Here is a 15,451-nt window from a genome sequence, read left to right on the forward strand (position 1 = left end):
ACAACTATACACAGTACGACATGCAGTGAAATGATTTTTCAACTCTCTGCGTCATTGAATTTTTGAACTGAAATAGAGTTAAAATGAAAATAAACAAGGGAAAAATTATAATAAAAAAGAATTTAAACTATAGACTGTGAAATAGCCCTACCGTGTATATTTACCATTATATATATTTATATATATACCGTCTATTTTCTAAATGGGTATTTAAATGTAATTCTTAGTTGTGGGTTCAAAAAGTCTGGCACCTATAAAGACTTTGTGTACTTTTAGCACGACAGATGACAACAATGTAGTTGAAGTGCAGAAATGTAGGAGGGTTTGTCATGACCTGCTTTAGAAACTAACAATACAATTACATTAAAATAGAATTTAAACTATACGTCAAGGAATATATAAAGAAAAGATATAAATATAATATAAAAATACAGCATGACTATTATGATTAATCATCAGAATGCAGAATTAATCACCTTCTCTTTCATCCATTATTATATTTTACTTTGTACAGCCTCCCACTTTATTGTAAATTATACATTATAGATAAAAAAATACTTTATCTCAATTTCGTGGACAGTTGTAAAACGTATTTCATTACATGTCCTACTGTGCACAATTGTGTATGTGACAAATAAAATATAATCTGAATATAAAATTCGAATTTTTTGTAGTGTTATCTAAAAGAATCTAGAAATTTCTTTTGTGTATTTGTGTAAATTTGAGTGTTAGATCTTTTAACAACACAGGTTTAATACAGGTTTAAAGAAACATCTTTTTAGGGAAACATCTCTTTGCTGTTCCTCAGACAGCTAGGATTGCTGTGTCCCTATGGTTACTGTCATGCTCACATGGCGCTTTAACTGCCCTAATTATTATCCTTGAGCAACAACAAACCAGAATAAATCAGAGCACTGCACAGATGGCAGGGGACTGTTTTCACTGCTCTGAATTTCCTGTAGCCCTCTTCTCAATCTATGAGTCAGAAAAACTCACAAAGAAATAGAAACCGGATGCAAACGACACAGCATAAATGTAATTATAATGTGGATAATTATGGTGATGTTTGTAGTGCTCGCTGTGAATGTTTCATCTACTGACTGGATGCTTTTAATGCCTACATCAACAGGCCCATGATTTGCATTTTGATTTGGGTCAAGACAAGGTGGACAAGGAGAAGAGGACGATGTGAAACTTTGAAAGACTAAAACAAACCTCTAATGGTTTCAAAATAAATAAGACTTTGCCAAAGACAATGAAATTATACATATGAACAGGACGGATAGCAAGACACTCGGTCTGGATAAGGATTCAAATGCTGTAATTGTAATATGTGATCAGAAGATTAGGTAAGATGAGGCTCTTAGAAAATGAAAGCTAACTTTTTTTAAAATGGTATCGTAACCCATGCTATAAAACCTGAGCTATTCTGGTCTATTATGTTTTCAACCATAATGTACTGGATAAAAGTGCAGAGAAGTGCTTTGTGAAGTCCCTCTATGAGGAAATGGTTCAGGATCTAAAGACTCGGGAGATACCAGATGCAGCGACTCAGTAGATTTAGTAAGTAATGAGGTAGAAAATACAGAAAGGGCAGTCGTAACTAAAGTGGAAATTGCCTCTGTCAGTCCTGAGCTTTTAAAGGGAACAGGGAAAATTCTGAAAAACACAGATACAGCATGGGGGTGAGGGTAAAAATGTGAAGAGGGATTGCCTTTGAAGAGGAAGTCAGAGCAAGTGGAAGCACAGGCTGAAAACTCATATACATTCTCCTCAAAGGCTGCAGGATCAAAAACAGGAAACTCAGATTGGTCCACATGGCAGGACAGCATCACTGCTGATTAGAATTTTTGGACATGCAGAAAGTAATTACAGATGCAAAATCATTCGCATTGTCTCTGAATTCTAATAAAACATTGAATTACAGTAATCAAAAGGAAACAAGACAACAATTAACCTTAATGTTCTACAGAGCATATTGCAGAGGATGAAACAACCATTCATTTAATATTTCACAATTGATTTGCATTGTGTGCTGACTTGAAAATAAACAATATTTTTTGTCACATAGGATTTGTCAGAAATACTGATTGATGCAGAAAACCTGTGTCTTTCATGTTTCTGCCTTCACATGCACACAGGCTTAAATATAATCATATAATCAAGAAATGTTTACAGTTTAGATAGCATTACTTTGATTTGACATGATACTTGATAATATGTGATTGATTTGATTCTACATCTTAAATCAAAATAAGTAACTCTTGCAACTCTTCTGAAGCAATATGCTGGATGTTTAATGTTGAAAGTGACACCTTTATGTTTAAAATTGTTTAAAATCAATCTACTCCTGTTTGATTACTGATATTAATACTTAATAGCCTTATATTGAAATTTATTTAGATCAGTTCAATCAGATCAGTTCAAACATGCATATGTGTGACAATCCATGGGTGTGGTGCATTTAAGACTTGTCTTAGTATTGGTGTTGTTTTCTGTATGAATCATTTATCCTCACAGACTTGTACAAACACATTCAGACATTCTCTCTGTTTCTTTAGAGTTTAAATGTGCAACATTTCTTCATTTGCAATTTTACCAGCAGAGACACAGAGGCTTAGTAGTTAGCTAAGATGTTTGACTCGCACCCATAGTGGTTGGGGGTTTGGTGTTTTTTAATTTTCACTAAAAAGTTAATTCACCATATTTAAAACATTGTGTTGCATCAACGTAAGTTTACCAGCAGTTACCACAAATCAAAAAGCATCATGCAAAACTTTGCCTTGTCTTTTTCTTCCTCTTGCATCTGACCCAATGCTTTATTTTTTTAGTGTGAAATTAGTAGTTAATGTCCATATAAATGCAGTGAAATTGTGCTTAATTATTGAACACCTAATGGAAACTGTGGCATCTAAAATGTATTATGCAAATCATTTTATATTTCTAAGGTTCTCTTCTTTCTCTTCTTATGTTCCACTAGTACTCAGGTTTCAAATCATGGTGTGCACAATAAAGCATTTATTTTCTTAATGCATATATATAATACTAAAGAGAATATGAAAAATCACTGCATCTCTTCATAAGACATTTTACTCACCAACTTATGAAAACTCTTTGAATGTGCATAGCTAGGCTAACTTGCTTTTTTAGCCCTTAGCTCTCTGCTGTTTTATGTAGCTCTGTGTTGCTTTTAAGTAGCACAGAGGTCCTGGAGGAACATTGTCTCATTTCACTTTGTACTACGTCAGCAGTATATGGTTGAAATAACAATAAAAGCTTGATTCTTGACTTGACTTGACTAGCTGCATATCTCAAACACAGATATACCCATCAGAGACCTGAGATAAGCAACAGAGGGTGTACTAATGAAGACATCACTCTAGCAGCACATATTGCCTGGAAGAAAGTGTAAGGAATTTTAAAGAGCTTCTTTTTCTATAAGAGCTATGAAAAAAGGTAAGGTTTTTTTTTTTTGTTTTTTTTGCTCTCTGCAGATAATGGATTTTTCTCCATATAATGTTTTTTTGTATGGAGAAGTAAAACTAATAATCCTAAAGCTTTATCGTCTGAATCTTTAATATACTATTATGGCCCTACATATGCAAGGTATTGTTAAGTGGATTTGTGCAGGTCAGTAACCATATGTTTCCTTTGTGTGAATGCTCTTTTTCTTTTTCTTCAAGGTAATAGGCGACAAAGAAATTTGTGTATGCAATTTATTTATACCTCATATTTTCTTAGAAAAAAGATGAATAGATCCTGCTATCATTTAGAATCTACTTTTTCTGAATACATAATACATCACTATACATCTTCGATAAAAAAAATATTATATTTATAGCAATTTTAAGCCATAAAGTAAATAAAAATATATTTGAAACTATATGTCACTGTGAGCCATATTGTAAAATATATGATGTGCAATATGTATATATTATATATGTATAATATGCAAATATTTACTACTTTTATCATTTCTACATACAGAATATATTTTTAACATGAATATAATATTTACTATGTTTATTTTATATTTTTAAAACTCTTAATTTATACGATGTGTGATATGTCATAAGGTATTTTTAAAAAAAGTTTTCAGGACAGAGTACAGGGATCATGACAAGGTGCATATAGCTGTTATAGCTAACTAATTAACTTTTCTTGTGTATATAATACAATACTAAATGTAACTCAGAATCAGAATCAGCTTTATTGCCAACTACATGTACAAGGAATTTCCTTTGGTGTGTCGGTGGACAACAATACAATCTAAACATAAAAATATAAAGAAAAATCTAAGAATTTTAGCTTTTTAGCTATAAACTAGTAACTACAAACAGCTATAAAGAATATTGTGTAGATTAATACAGTAGATTGCTGCAGCATAAGTGCACTTTGGGGTGTACTGTTATATATGTTGTATACACAAATTTGGGGTGCTAACTGCATCACACCACCCTGTTATAGATTATTTTTAACAGATAAACATTGCCTGTGTTTCCTGTAATAGAAATCCCTGTCATGGTATATTCCTTTCGTGTCCTAGATGTGCAATTCACCATACACAGTCTTATACTATATATAACTAAATGCATACCCACATCCAGTTTCTCCCTGGGGTGGCAAGCTGGGTTAATATCTGTGTATGAACTGAAGTATCTACTGAACTGAAAGTTGTGAGCTTGAATCCCAGTGACCATCAAGCTGCCTTGAGCAAATCTATCTATCTATCTATCTATCTATCTATCTATCTATCTATCTATCTATCTATCTATCTATCTATCTTTCTATCTATTTTCAAATGCTGTACATGTACTAAATGATTTCCTCCCAATTCTCAAGAAGAAGAAAAAGAAGAACTGAGAACAAGAAGCCTTTATTAATGCCACACATATATTACAGCACAGCGGAATTCTTTTCTTCACATATCCCAGTGGAGGAAGTTGGGGTCAGAGCACAGGGGCAGCTATGATACAACGCCCCTGGAGCAGGGAAGGTTAAGGGCCTTGCTTGATTGCCCAACAGTGGAGCTTGGTGGTGCTAGGGCTTAAACCCTGATCCTTAACCACTTTAGCCACCACTGCCCAAATCCACCCTAGGTGTGAATGTGTGGGTTGAGTACTCTCCGAGTACTCAACCCGGATCCACCATTGATCAACAATGTTGTTGAAGGAACGAGTGAATAAATTTGTCCTCGTTAACCTAGTGGGAAATTAGTGCATTCTTGTGCGCCGCAGAAGCACGCGCTCTGCCGGCGGTACGAGGAAGCGCAGCTGCAGCGTCTCCTCCCCCACAGCTGGATAACAGCACGATAAAGGCTGGAAAACACACACACACGTCTCCGGAGCATCTCAGCATGCTTTTCGCTCACTGTACCAGCACTAGAACGCAGTAACAGAGCGTGGACGTGGAGGAGAGCTGCACATACCTTTAGAGAACAATGAATGCGGGCTGATTTCACAGGTAAGAGACGCGTCCATGGCGTTGGGACTTGTTCAAGGCCGACCGACCACCGCTTTGTGCTCGCGAATTACAAACGCATTGTGGGGAAGAGGAGGAGGCGAAGGGAGAGGAGGGGGAATGGGCGCAAATCTGCAAGCTATTCCCGGCTGTCGCGCGTGCACAATGGCAAAGCAGCATGCTTCGAGTCGAGTCTGCTATCCATTAAAGTAGATCAGTTAGTTATTAGGGATCGTGCATGCAAGAAGTAGGTAACGGGATTGCGGCTGTATTACGGTCATTGTCTAAACCAAGTAGAGCATCGTGGCTTTAATCTGGAGCCAAAACATACAAAGCAGCCCGTGCTTCAGTTAGACTTGGTTTGTAAACGCTTGATCGATAATGCAGCATGCTCGGAGTAGTTTTGTGATGATCACTGCAACTTCACCATACACGTTGTTGCATTGTGTAGTCTTATTTATTTATTTTTAATCTTTTTATTTGACATGTTATTGTACTATGACTGCTCTGGGCATGACCACACAACGTGTATATGTTACTCTTTAGACTAAAAGTGGGCGTTGTTGCAAATACAAATACATTTCAATTAAATTTAGCCTGGATTTATATTTGTGTCCAAAATGCACACTATGTGGTTGCTTTTAAAGTCAATTCGATAAACATTTTTGTGCATTTTCTACAAACAGAAAGCCATGGATCAGAGCAGCTTGTGTTATTAATTAAATGTCATTACACCTGAGGACAAGAGCTTACATGCTGCTCCAGTCTGTTTATTCATCAGGAATAAACGTACTGTGGAGCACATTGATTTATCATCTTTCCTAGGTTCCTGCTTATTCTGAAGAACAAATAATGAAAATAATCTTCCCCAAAAATGTGCCACTGTTTGCTGAGTGTGGGAAAGTTAATGAAGCCTGTTTGGTCTGACTAAATTTAGCCTACCGAGTACTTGTCATTAGTCCACTATTGGTCAGTCACATTTAACCTTGATTTGTCCCCCGATTAAGTCTTAGTATTTTCCCATAAGTCAGTATTTTTTTTTGTCTGAAATGGAGATGTTTTGGTCACGTCGGCTAATACTTATTTTTCATGTCTTAAACACAAGTTCACTTGATTACCCCAATGAGGCAAACAGTTGTAAATTCTGTCTAAACAGAGTCATGCATTTGGATTTATGCTGACAGGAGCTTACAGCTTTTTAAATAGTATAGACCCGTCCAGACAAGACAAGAATTTGTGGTAAAGAAGGTAAAGGAGGTTGTCAGAGTATAAGCTTTCACCAAGTTTGCTTTTGATGTTTAGTTTTCTCCTGAGAGAATGTGCAATGGAGGGAGGAACAGAAGTCATTTTTAGACAAATGTTGGGTTATTTGTCCTCTACTGCTGTGTACTCTTCTCTAATTATTGCCACAAGCGTGTTTGTGCTGGGAGCTGAGGAGAATTTTTAGGCCTCATTCAAGCCGACCAAATGGGGTCTGTTCCTGTCAATTCCTAACTCATGGAAAGCCAATAATGTTCCTTTATCAATGTCCATCTTTTATTATTCCCTTTTATCAGTTGTTATGGTCATGCTATAATCTTTTCTGTAAACCACATACATATATGATTATATACATAATATATTTGCCATACTATATAATACTAATAGGATGGCTCTGAATAGGCAATACTGAATATTTTATTTATGGTTGTTGGTCTTTTTTTTTCTCTTTTTGAGGTCAATTTTGGATTTTTCATATCTTCACTAGAAATGACAATTTCAGATATCACATTAAAAGAGAAGAAAATAAAGCCTAAGATTTGACTGCCATGGAAACAGTAATACCACAAAAAGCTGTTTGTTAGACGATAATCAGTGATAAGTAGTCGTCCATTTCAGGCCACTTCCAGCCTAGGCGCTGACACTGTCAGTACAACACTAGTAACTGCGTTATTACTGGCTACATTTTCCACATGTAATGTTCTCTAAAATAATACAAATTAGTAACTAGGAATCACATTGTAGTCTTAGGATGATCATACAATGGTGCAAACTGTGTAGTATTTGAAATACCGAACGGTGCTCTGTTTCAGAATATGTAGCATGTGAATATGACTGGCGTGTTGACATCCACAAACATATCCTGTCATGGTTCTTTAGAGATTAGAACATGTGGCAGATACTATCAGGATGATTCTGCTCTTGAAAGGCTGTGCAACTGTGTTACATTTTCTGAAGTAGGAGTCAGCACGATGCAGTTTGTGGAAACACAAAATAAGGGTAAACTGGACCAATCCATCTATATATGGTTCTTCTCCAAACTCTTGCCACTTGCCTCTTCATTTGGGGAAGTTGGAAGCACACAATTATCTAGAATGTCTTTGTATGCTCTAGCATTATGATTTTCCTTCACTGAAACTAAATGGCTCAAACCTTTTTCCTTCCTGGCATTACCTCTGTGGGCAGTGTGAGGTCCATGAAGACATATTTTGCCAAGGTTGATGTGGAAGATCTCGAGCGGCCTGCATTGAGCCCTGACCTCAACCCCACTGAACACCTTTGGGCTGAATTACAGCACAGACTGCAGACTGGACCTCCTCACCTGGCACCAGTCCCTGATCTCACTAATGCTCTTGCAGCTGAATGTGCACAAATCTCCACAGCCATGCTCTGAAAAGCTAGTGGAAAGCCTTTCCAGGCTTCAATAACAGAGGATAATGTCCATTGTTTTGGATTGAACATTTATGGGTATGATGGTCAAATGTCCACAGTTTGGCCATATAGTGTAAGATATCTGTCACTTTCATATCTGAGAGTGGGTCATGGACGTGTAGCATTGATGAGTGCCATTGTGCATGATAGAAGATGATTTTGATTATGAAAATTTTCTATTACTGTTATTTATGTTACATTTCCAAAGTTGAAGTTTGGACCACTAAAAAAGTGATGTTGACTAATGGTAGCTAAAACACAAGCCCTTGTTGAGAAGATTACTTCCTTTATATGGAATTCAGTAACTGTGACAGTTATGCTAATGGAGATCTTCTATGCACTATGGAGATCTTCTTCCTGTAGCTTGTTGTAACATTTTTCTACCAGAGAGGGCTGAAAGTGTAGCTTTGCATAATGGTCTATTTTACTTAATGCTCTCAGTTGTGCAACAACCTTCGTACCGAATAGCAACATATGAAACGACACGCTGCTACAGAAACCAGTAAAGAGATGATGTCTGCTCAAGAGCATTCCTGGCGTCCCTGTGTTTGTTGGATATGTGTAGAACTGCAGTCTGTTCTCTCGTCAAACTCAAAGCTTGACACCTCACACTGTTTGTGTATGCTGCTGCCTTCTGATTCCTTTCTCTCTTTTTCATTTTTTTTCTCTGTCTAATGGGCTGTAAGGCATTAGAAGAGTGTCTGGCGTGCAGCACTGTGCTCTCTGGCTGAGACTCACAGAAATTTGAGACGATGACTACAGAGCAGCCGCTATGAGTTGCGTACCTCCATGGTAAATCTATCCGTGCCTGCTGAAAGCCACGGTTCTCTGACTTCACACAGACTGAAAGCACTTCAATTAGAGACACACAAAAGAAAGGTAATGGAGTCTTACTACAAACTTGTAAGAATTTGCCCTGGGTATAATGCCAAGACACACTACAGTTCTGATTTCATCTCTAACCCCTTTCTCTAAATGTTGAGTACTGCTTGCTTCTTTCCGCAGGAAGCTCTGCCATAACTTGTCTATTGCTTGTTTCTTGTACCTGATAGCTGACTCTGATGTGGTTTATATTTTAAATGGCAGCTCTGCTCTTCTTTAAGTTTATCAAGAAATTTATTTGTTGTTCATTCATCTACAGTAACTGATTTACTGCTACTGGTCAGGGTCATTGTGGGTCTGAAATCTGTCTCAGAAAAACACAACAATAGGATTAAACAAAACTTGCTGACTGCACTAGGGCTTTAAAAGGTCTATCACAGCCCATCATGCTGTTTGGCAGTGAATAGCTGCACTACAGAACCCAAGCTATCTTAATCTGCAAATCTTCTGCAATAGAGATCTTTGATGCAAATAAAAACTTTGGTGAAATCTGTTGAATGACCTTTTGTTATAGGGTTAAAAAATGAGGATGCAAGGGAAGGATGACCTGGAGAAAAATATTATAATGTGTCTTTGTTCAAGAACAGCTTGTGTATGCTGTCAGAATTCTTGAGGGCAATAAAAATAAAAACCTGATTACCTGATAACACACACCCTTCTTCCTTTCTGTGTTTTATTTATCAAAGCCTAATTAACAATTGTGTTATCCTCACCGACTTCTTTAAACCAAGAGACCACCAAAAAACACAACACATTTCAATGTAGTCATTTTTTCCCCAAAAAAGTAAACCACCATTTCGAAACCAAGTGGGAACAATTAGTACACCCTGTAATTCAGTAACACGTAGAACCACCATCAGCTGCAATAAGCTGAAGTAAATGTTTTCTGTAGGAGTTTATCATAGTTTTAGAGAAATTTTGCCCCACTCTTCTTGCGTGAGTTCATTGTGGTGTTGAGGCCATTTGTTTATGCACAGCTCTTTTTATGTTGTGTTTGCTTGCCTTAACTCCCACACATGCTTAATAGCTTAGCTAATATGACACAAATGCAATTTTACACAGAAGATATTCCAGTCTTTTTAAATCAGAAGTTTAATCCAACAAATGCATTTTTTTTAAAATCAATGCTTAGCAAGAACACACATTTATTAACACACAGTTATCTGTAAACAGCAAAACAGGAAATAAACCGAGTCAAAACACCAGAACAAGAAAGAAACAGGAAAGTGCAGGAAGTTTGCTTTTTGAAAAAAAAATGCTTACCATTAAAGGCTGTTAATTAGAGTCTCACACGGCATAACAGTCAGAGACCTGATTGTTGTTTGAATGCTCATGCTTTTATGTAGTTATAATTCTATATGTTTTATATAGTGTTCCCATTAACCTAGGTGGCTCTATCTGTTATGCAAGCACAGAGTTTTACACAAAATTCCACACACAGAATAGAATGTATATGCCTTAGTGGTGGATGTGTCATGGAGGGTCTCATTTGTGATTTGAGAATCTGCGTATGGGAAACATTGAAATAAGTCATTCTTACATGCTATTTCATTCTTAATCAATTCTAACAAAAGAATTTTTCAGAAGACCAGAGAAGAAGCAGTAAAAAATAAATAACGGTGAAAGGTGAAGAGAAAACCGTCCATCCATTATCTGTATTATTCCTCCTTATCCACATGGGGCCTGGAGTCTGTGTAAGGTGACTCAGGGCACAAGACGGGGAACGCCCTGGACATGGTGGTAACCCATTGCAGGGCGTAATCACACACACACACACACATACACACAGTCTAAGTCTACACACAAGTCTGTGGGCTGGGGGAGGAAACACATGAAGCATGGGGAAAACATGCACATTTTACAGATACAGAAGAGGGAATGGAACCTCCAGCCCTGGTGGTGCGAGGCAAATGTTCTAAATGCTAAGCCACTATGACCCCCATTTCCATGATAAAACCAATAAAATTGTCAATTAATTATGGATAATATAATTAACAAAAAAACATGCCATTAAAAAATTAAAACCTGCAAGTAACCCCCTCTCTCTTTCTCTGCTTCAGCAGGAAGTGGTTGAGGTGGCTTTATGTGTTTAAACAGCTACCTATGATAATTTGGTCACAACCTCTATCCCAATCTTTTGAACTGAAGAGTTTTCACAAATTTGATACGTGTCACAGTGAGCTGTGTGTGTGTGAGACAGAGAGAGAGAGATTGAAAGAGAGTGACATACACTTGGCTCCTGGCTCCAGAGTGGGGGGGTGAGCTAGGATTAGTGAGGTGAGATAGCTGAGTCTGGGTTGGGACACAGTGCCCGCTCTGGGCTTGAAGGGATATAAACGCAGCATGTCTGTGTGTGTAATTATAGGCCTGGCTCTGAGTGCTGCAGTGCTGGGCAGCAGAGCTTACAGGCATCACTCGGCTGTGTGTGTTCTAGCCAGGTGGCTGCTATAATAAGCCCTCATTTTCACCTTGACACTGTGTAGTTGGCGTGTATAGTGTGCTTTGTTCAACAGAGGCTAATTCAGCTTGTTTATGTGTGTGTATCTGTTTAAGTGTGTGTAAAGTCATGTGTGTGTGTATGTGTGTATAGTTAACGTCTGCTTGTATGAGCATTTGGGCCAAGATTTCACCCTGTGCTCAGGTACACGGTGAAAACAGACCAAATGAAAACTGACACAAGACCAGAGGGTGTAGGTGTGTGAGTGTGTAAGTGGTAAGGGCCTTGGTATCATTCTTTGCCTAAGCATGATGTCACACTTGAAAAGTAAATCCATGGCGTCTGCCAAACTTGTTCCTGGCTTGTGATTTTTTTTTTCTTCGGAAGAGTTGCTAAAATTTATTTTCTTCCCAGAAATTCCAGTAGTGCTTACTAATCTAAAATGAAGTAAACATTTACTGCGGTGTCTTGGAGATTGAAATAGAAGTTTCATTTCATTTCATTTCATTGTCTGTACCGCTTATCCGATCTATACTCGGGTCACGGGGAGCCTGTGCCTATCTCGGGAGTCATCGGGCATCAAGGCTGAAATAGAAGTTGTTCTCAAATATTAGCTACTTTTAGAATATAGCTGTTTTCCGGTTAAACATGATCAAATTTCTTATTAATCCGTAATAGAACAGAAGCAGGTGGTACAGTTTCAGTTGAATCTAACTGGCTAGTTTGAGGCTAGGTGATGAGATCATTATGGTAATAACACAGTATGCACTTCCATGCATAGACCTTCTGTTGCGCTTATCATACACACGGTCATGAGGAGCTTGGAGTCTATCCCAGGAGACTCTAGGCACAAGGCAGGGAACACCCTGAACAGGGTGCCAAGCCATCACAGGACACACACACTTTTACACACTACAGACAATTTAGAGATCCCATCAGTCTATAATGCAGGTGTGTGGAAATCACACTAAGCTCATTCCTGCTTATTCCCCATGAGTCATTGTTTCTGCTTAAACAGTTCTTATCACACAGACAATAAAATACTGTGTGAAGGTGCTGATAATTATGGAGAAACTTCCAGAAAGTTTCTTCCTGTTGTGCGAAGGCTAGCTGCAGATTTGGCATTTTGAGTTGTAATCTAAACTGTTTGACTCTGTAAATACAGAAATACAAGAACCGTCTTTCCTCAAAGCTCTTATTACTCCTTGCACTGCACTATGCTCCTTCTGATCTACTAGCACTACTTCACTAGTCCCACCATCTCTCAGGGTAAGAGGCAGGTATACGTCAAGACTTTTTTCTGTTCTGGCACCGAGGTGTTGGAATGAACTTCCCCTAGATGTCTTATCATTTGAGTCACTGGCAGTCTTCAAACAATGGATGAAGACCTACCTCTTCCTGAAACACTTAAACTACCTCTTATTTTTCCTGTTTGTTTTATGTATTTAAAATAAAAAATGTTGTGCTATATTTCCCCCCAACACAGTTTTTTAGTTTGATGGTATCCTAAGCCTGTGTCTATTGACCCAGTTTTGATGTATTCATTGATAAAGACTTCAAAGCACTTTTGTACCTCGCTCTGGATAAGGGTGTCTGCCAAATGGCAGAAATGTAAATGCAAATATGAATTAGTTATTACATCTGTTTGGAAGTGCTGTATTTCTGTAGATAGCCCGCATGGAGACATTTCTCTTGACGCTTATGAATTCTGTACCACACTGAGACAGAGCCAGTGTTTCTGCAAGGCAGAGTGAATTTTCAGTGCTATAATTTACTTATTCATTAACTTTATGTTCAGTGACTTCAACCAGTTTAAGACGATGTGTGATGACACTGGTCTTAGTCAAGTTTATTGCTTGTCACACAGCATGAGATGATCCAATTAAAATCTGGGCTGAAGTCCATAGCTGACTGTGATAACGTGTACTGCGTGTCTGCTTATATTAAGAAGCTCCTCTAACGATTGACCGGTGTGATTGAAGAAAATTAAAGATGTGTGCTCATGCAGATACCAGAGCCATATATCACAAACAGAAACACTTAATATAATTAAGATATTTTTTTGTCAGTTATCATTGCCGCTAGTGCAATCATATGACATCCTCTTGTTGGTTGCCTTTAAATGAGCATTGTAATCGTGTTTAGACCTATGCATTTTGTTTTTAAAATGTGTAGAACTTTGTGTAGAACTTTAACTCAGTTGCCTGTGAGCATGTCATGTTGTGCGGTTATAACCATAATGAAACTCGCAACCAAGTATTCATTTTTAATCAGACTCTAAACTCTTCATTTTTAATCAGTTTTTCACTTCATTTTAATAATTTCAATATTTGTGAACCAACTTGATTTTTTGAGGGGGTTATTTATTTATTTATTCATTGATTTTTTTAATTGCTGAAATTGAAAGCACCAGATTCTTGTTTTAAATTCCTACCAGCGAAGACAGCTGTACTCAACATGTGAATCGAACAGGGCTTTGGCTGAATGTGCATTGTGATGACGTCACATGACACACCTTGGCTCAAATCTTTGGAAAATCTGATATTTATACTCCAAAGATTTGAAAAAGCGTGATGTGTTAATTTACAAGGATTGGATAACGTGCAATTTTCGTATGCTGTAATGCCAGCTTGAGTGTAGTATTACAGTTGGAAATAAGGTGAACTAGTTAAGAGTAATGAAAACAGACCCTTGCACTCTGTCTAGCGGAATATAGATGTAGATACTGTAGAATATATTACAGATGGATGTACCCTAATGTAAGAAACTATTCCTTATGAAACTATTACTACTCCTTTTTAGTCTATCTGATGGTGTAAAGCACACAAGGCTGTTTATAGACCCAGAAGCATGGTATGGAAAAAAAATAAAAAGCAATCATGCAAAGCATGTTCTAAATACTGAGTATTAATTTGCAAGTGCACAGCTAAACCACAACACTTAAGCAATTCTGCTCTGTTTCTTCTTTTCATTTTATGCTTCTAAATGATGAACATGACTCACCTCCATTTGAGTGAGTTTAAATGACACTTTATGTAATTAAGTGGGCTTTCATTTCACATTCTGCTGTTTTTGACGAGGGCAATATGGCAGGAATTTAAATGCGAGTACAGTTGTCTCTGTGACGCATTTCCCCCATATCCCTGTTCTGCATTATCCTTTTATGTAGTGTCATTTACATGAATGAGCACTCAGACGAAGGGAAGTATTTAGCTCTGAACCTTTGCTTCATTTTTCTCGACCCTTTTCTCATCATCATCATCATCATCCATCTATTCAGCAGGTTTACTACATGCAATGTTGCGAAATTGTTAAACTTCATTGAAATTCATCGAAAGGCTTGATGGATTGCCACATGCTAATCAGAGTTTTGCACATTACTGCTTATACACGCATTCAGACACCCAAAATTATTAGCGCCTCTTCAGAAGAGACAAATGATAAAGGGAAAAGCCCTGAGCTCTGCATGGCCCTGCTTCATAAGACATTTGTTCCTTAGTGTCAGGTTATCTTGGGATGTGTGTTTTATATTTAGTTGATGCATGTGTGTGCTTTTCTCTGGCATTAAGATGTAAGCTGAACAGAGCAGAGCAAAACATATGCAATAATTGTAAACCAGCAGTTGCAACCACATCAGGCTGTTTGAGTTGTACACAACCATAGCTTTTTTTGGTTCGCGTACAAGAAAGTTTTATAGACTGTTACTGCATTTTGAAACAATCTTTTATTAGATTTGTCTGTTCTGTTGCATTATCTAATTGAACGCACATTAATTTACATTTAAACCATTTGGCATTTGCTTGTATTTAGAGCAACTTAAATTTTATATAATTTTATACAGCTGAGCAATTGAGGGTTAAGAGCCTTGCTGGGGCATCTTGCTGGGGCGCAGAAATTTGAACACAGCCTCTCCAATCAGTATTCCAACACCTTAACCACTGAGCTACCACTTTCCATAATTTTCTTTCCTCATAATGTTCA

At 37.4% G+C, this 15,451-nt stretch overlaps 1 protein-coding gene across 2 annotated transcripts in view; it reads left to right on the forward strand.

The window, feature by feature from the left end:
• The first annotated feature begins 5,273 nt into the window (after nt 1-5,273).
• The window catches only part of st6gal2a (ST6 beta-galactosamide alpha-2,6-sialyltranferase 2a), a 39,925-nt gene continuing 29,747 nt past the window's right edge, over nt 5,274-15,451 (forward strand). Inside the window, exons 1-2 of one of the 2 annotated variants that reach the window (XM_058391705.1) lie at nt 5,282-5,463; nt 8,838-9,030. Coding sequence is in view for 1 of the 2 variants with exons in the window: in XM_058391704.1 (XP_058247687.1) it covers nt 5,445-5,463 (19 nt within the window). In the remaining variant the exon portion in view is untranslated. Of the gene's footprint in view, nt 5,464-8,837; nt 9,031-15,451 lie in introns of both variants that reach the window. The other variant, XM_058391704.1, reaches the window with a different exon arrangement.

Source organism: Hemibagrus wyckioides, linkage group LG06, assembly GCF_019097595.1.
Source record: "Hemibagrus wyckioides isolate EC202008001 linkage group LG06, SWU_Hwy_1.0, whole genome shotgun sequence".
Lineage (NCBI taxonomy): Eukaryota > Metazoa > Chordata > Actinopteri > Siluriformes > Bagridae > Hemibagrus > Hemibagrus wyckioides.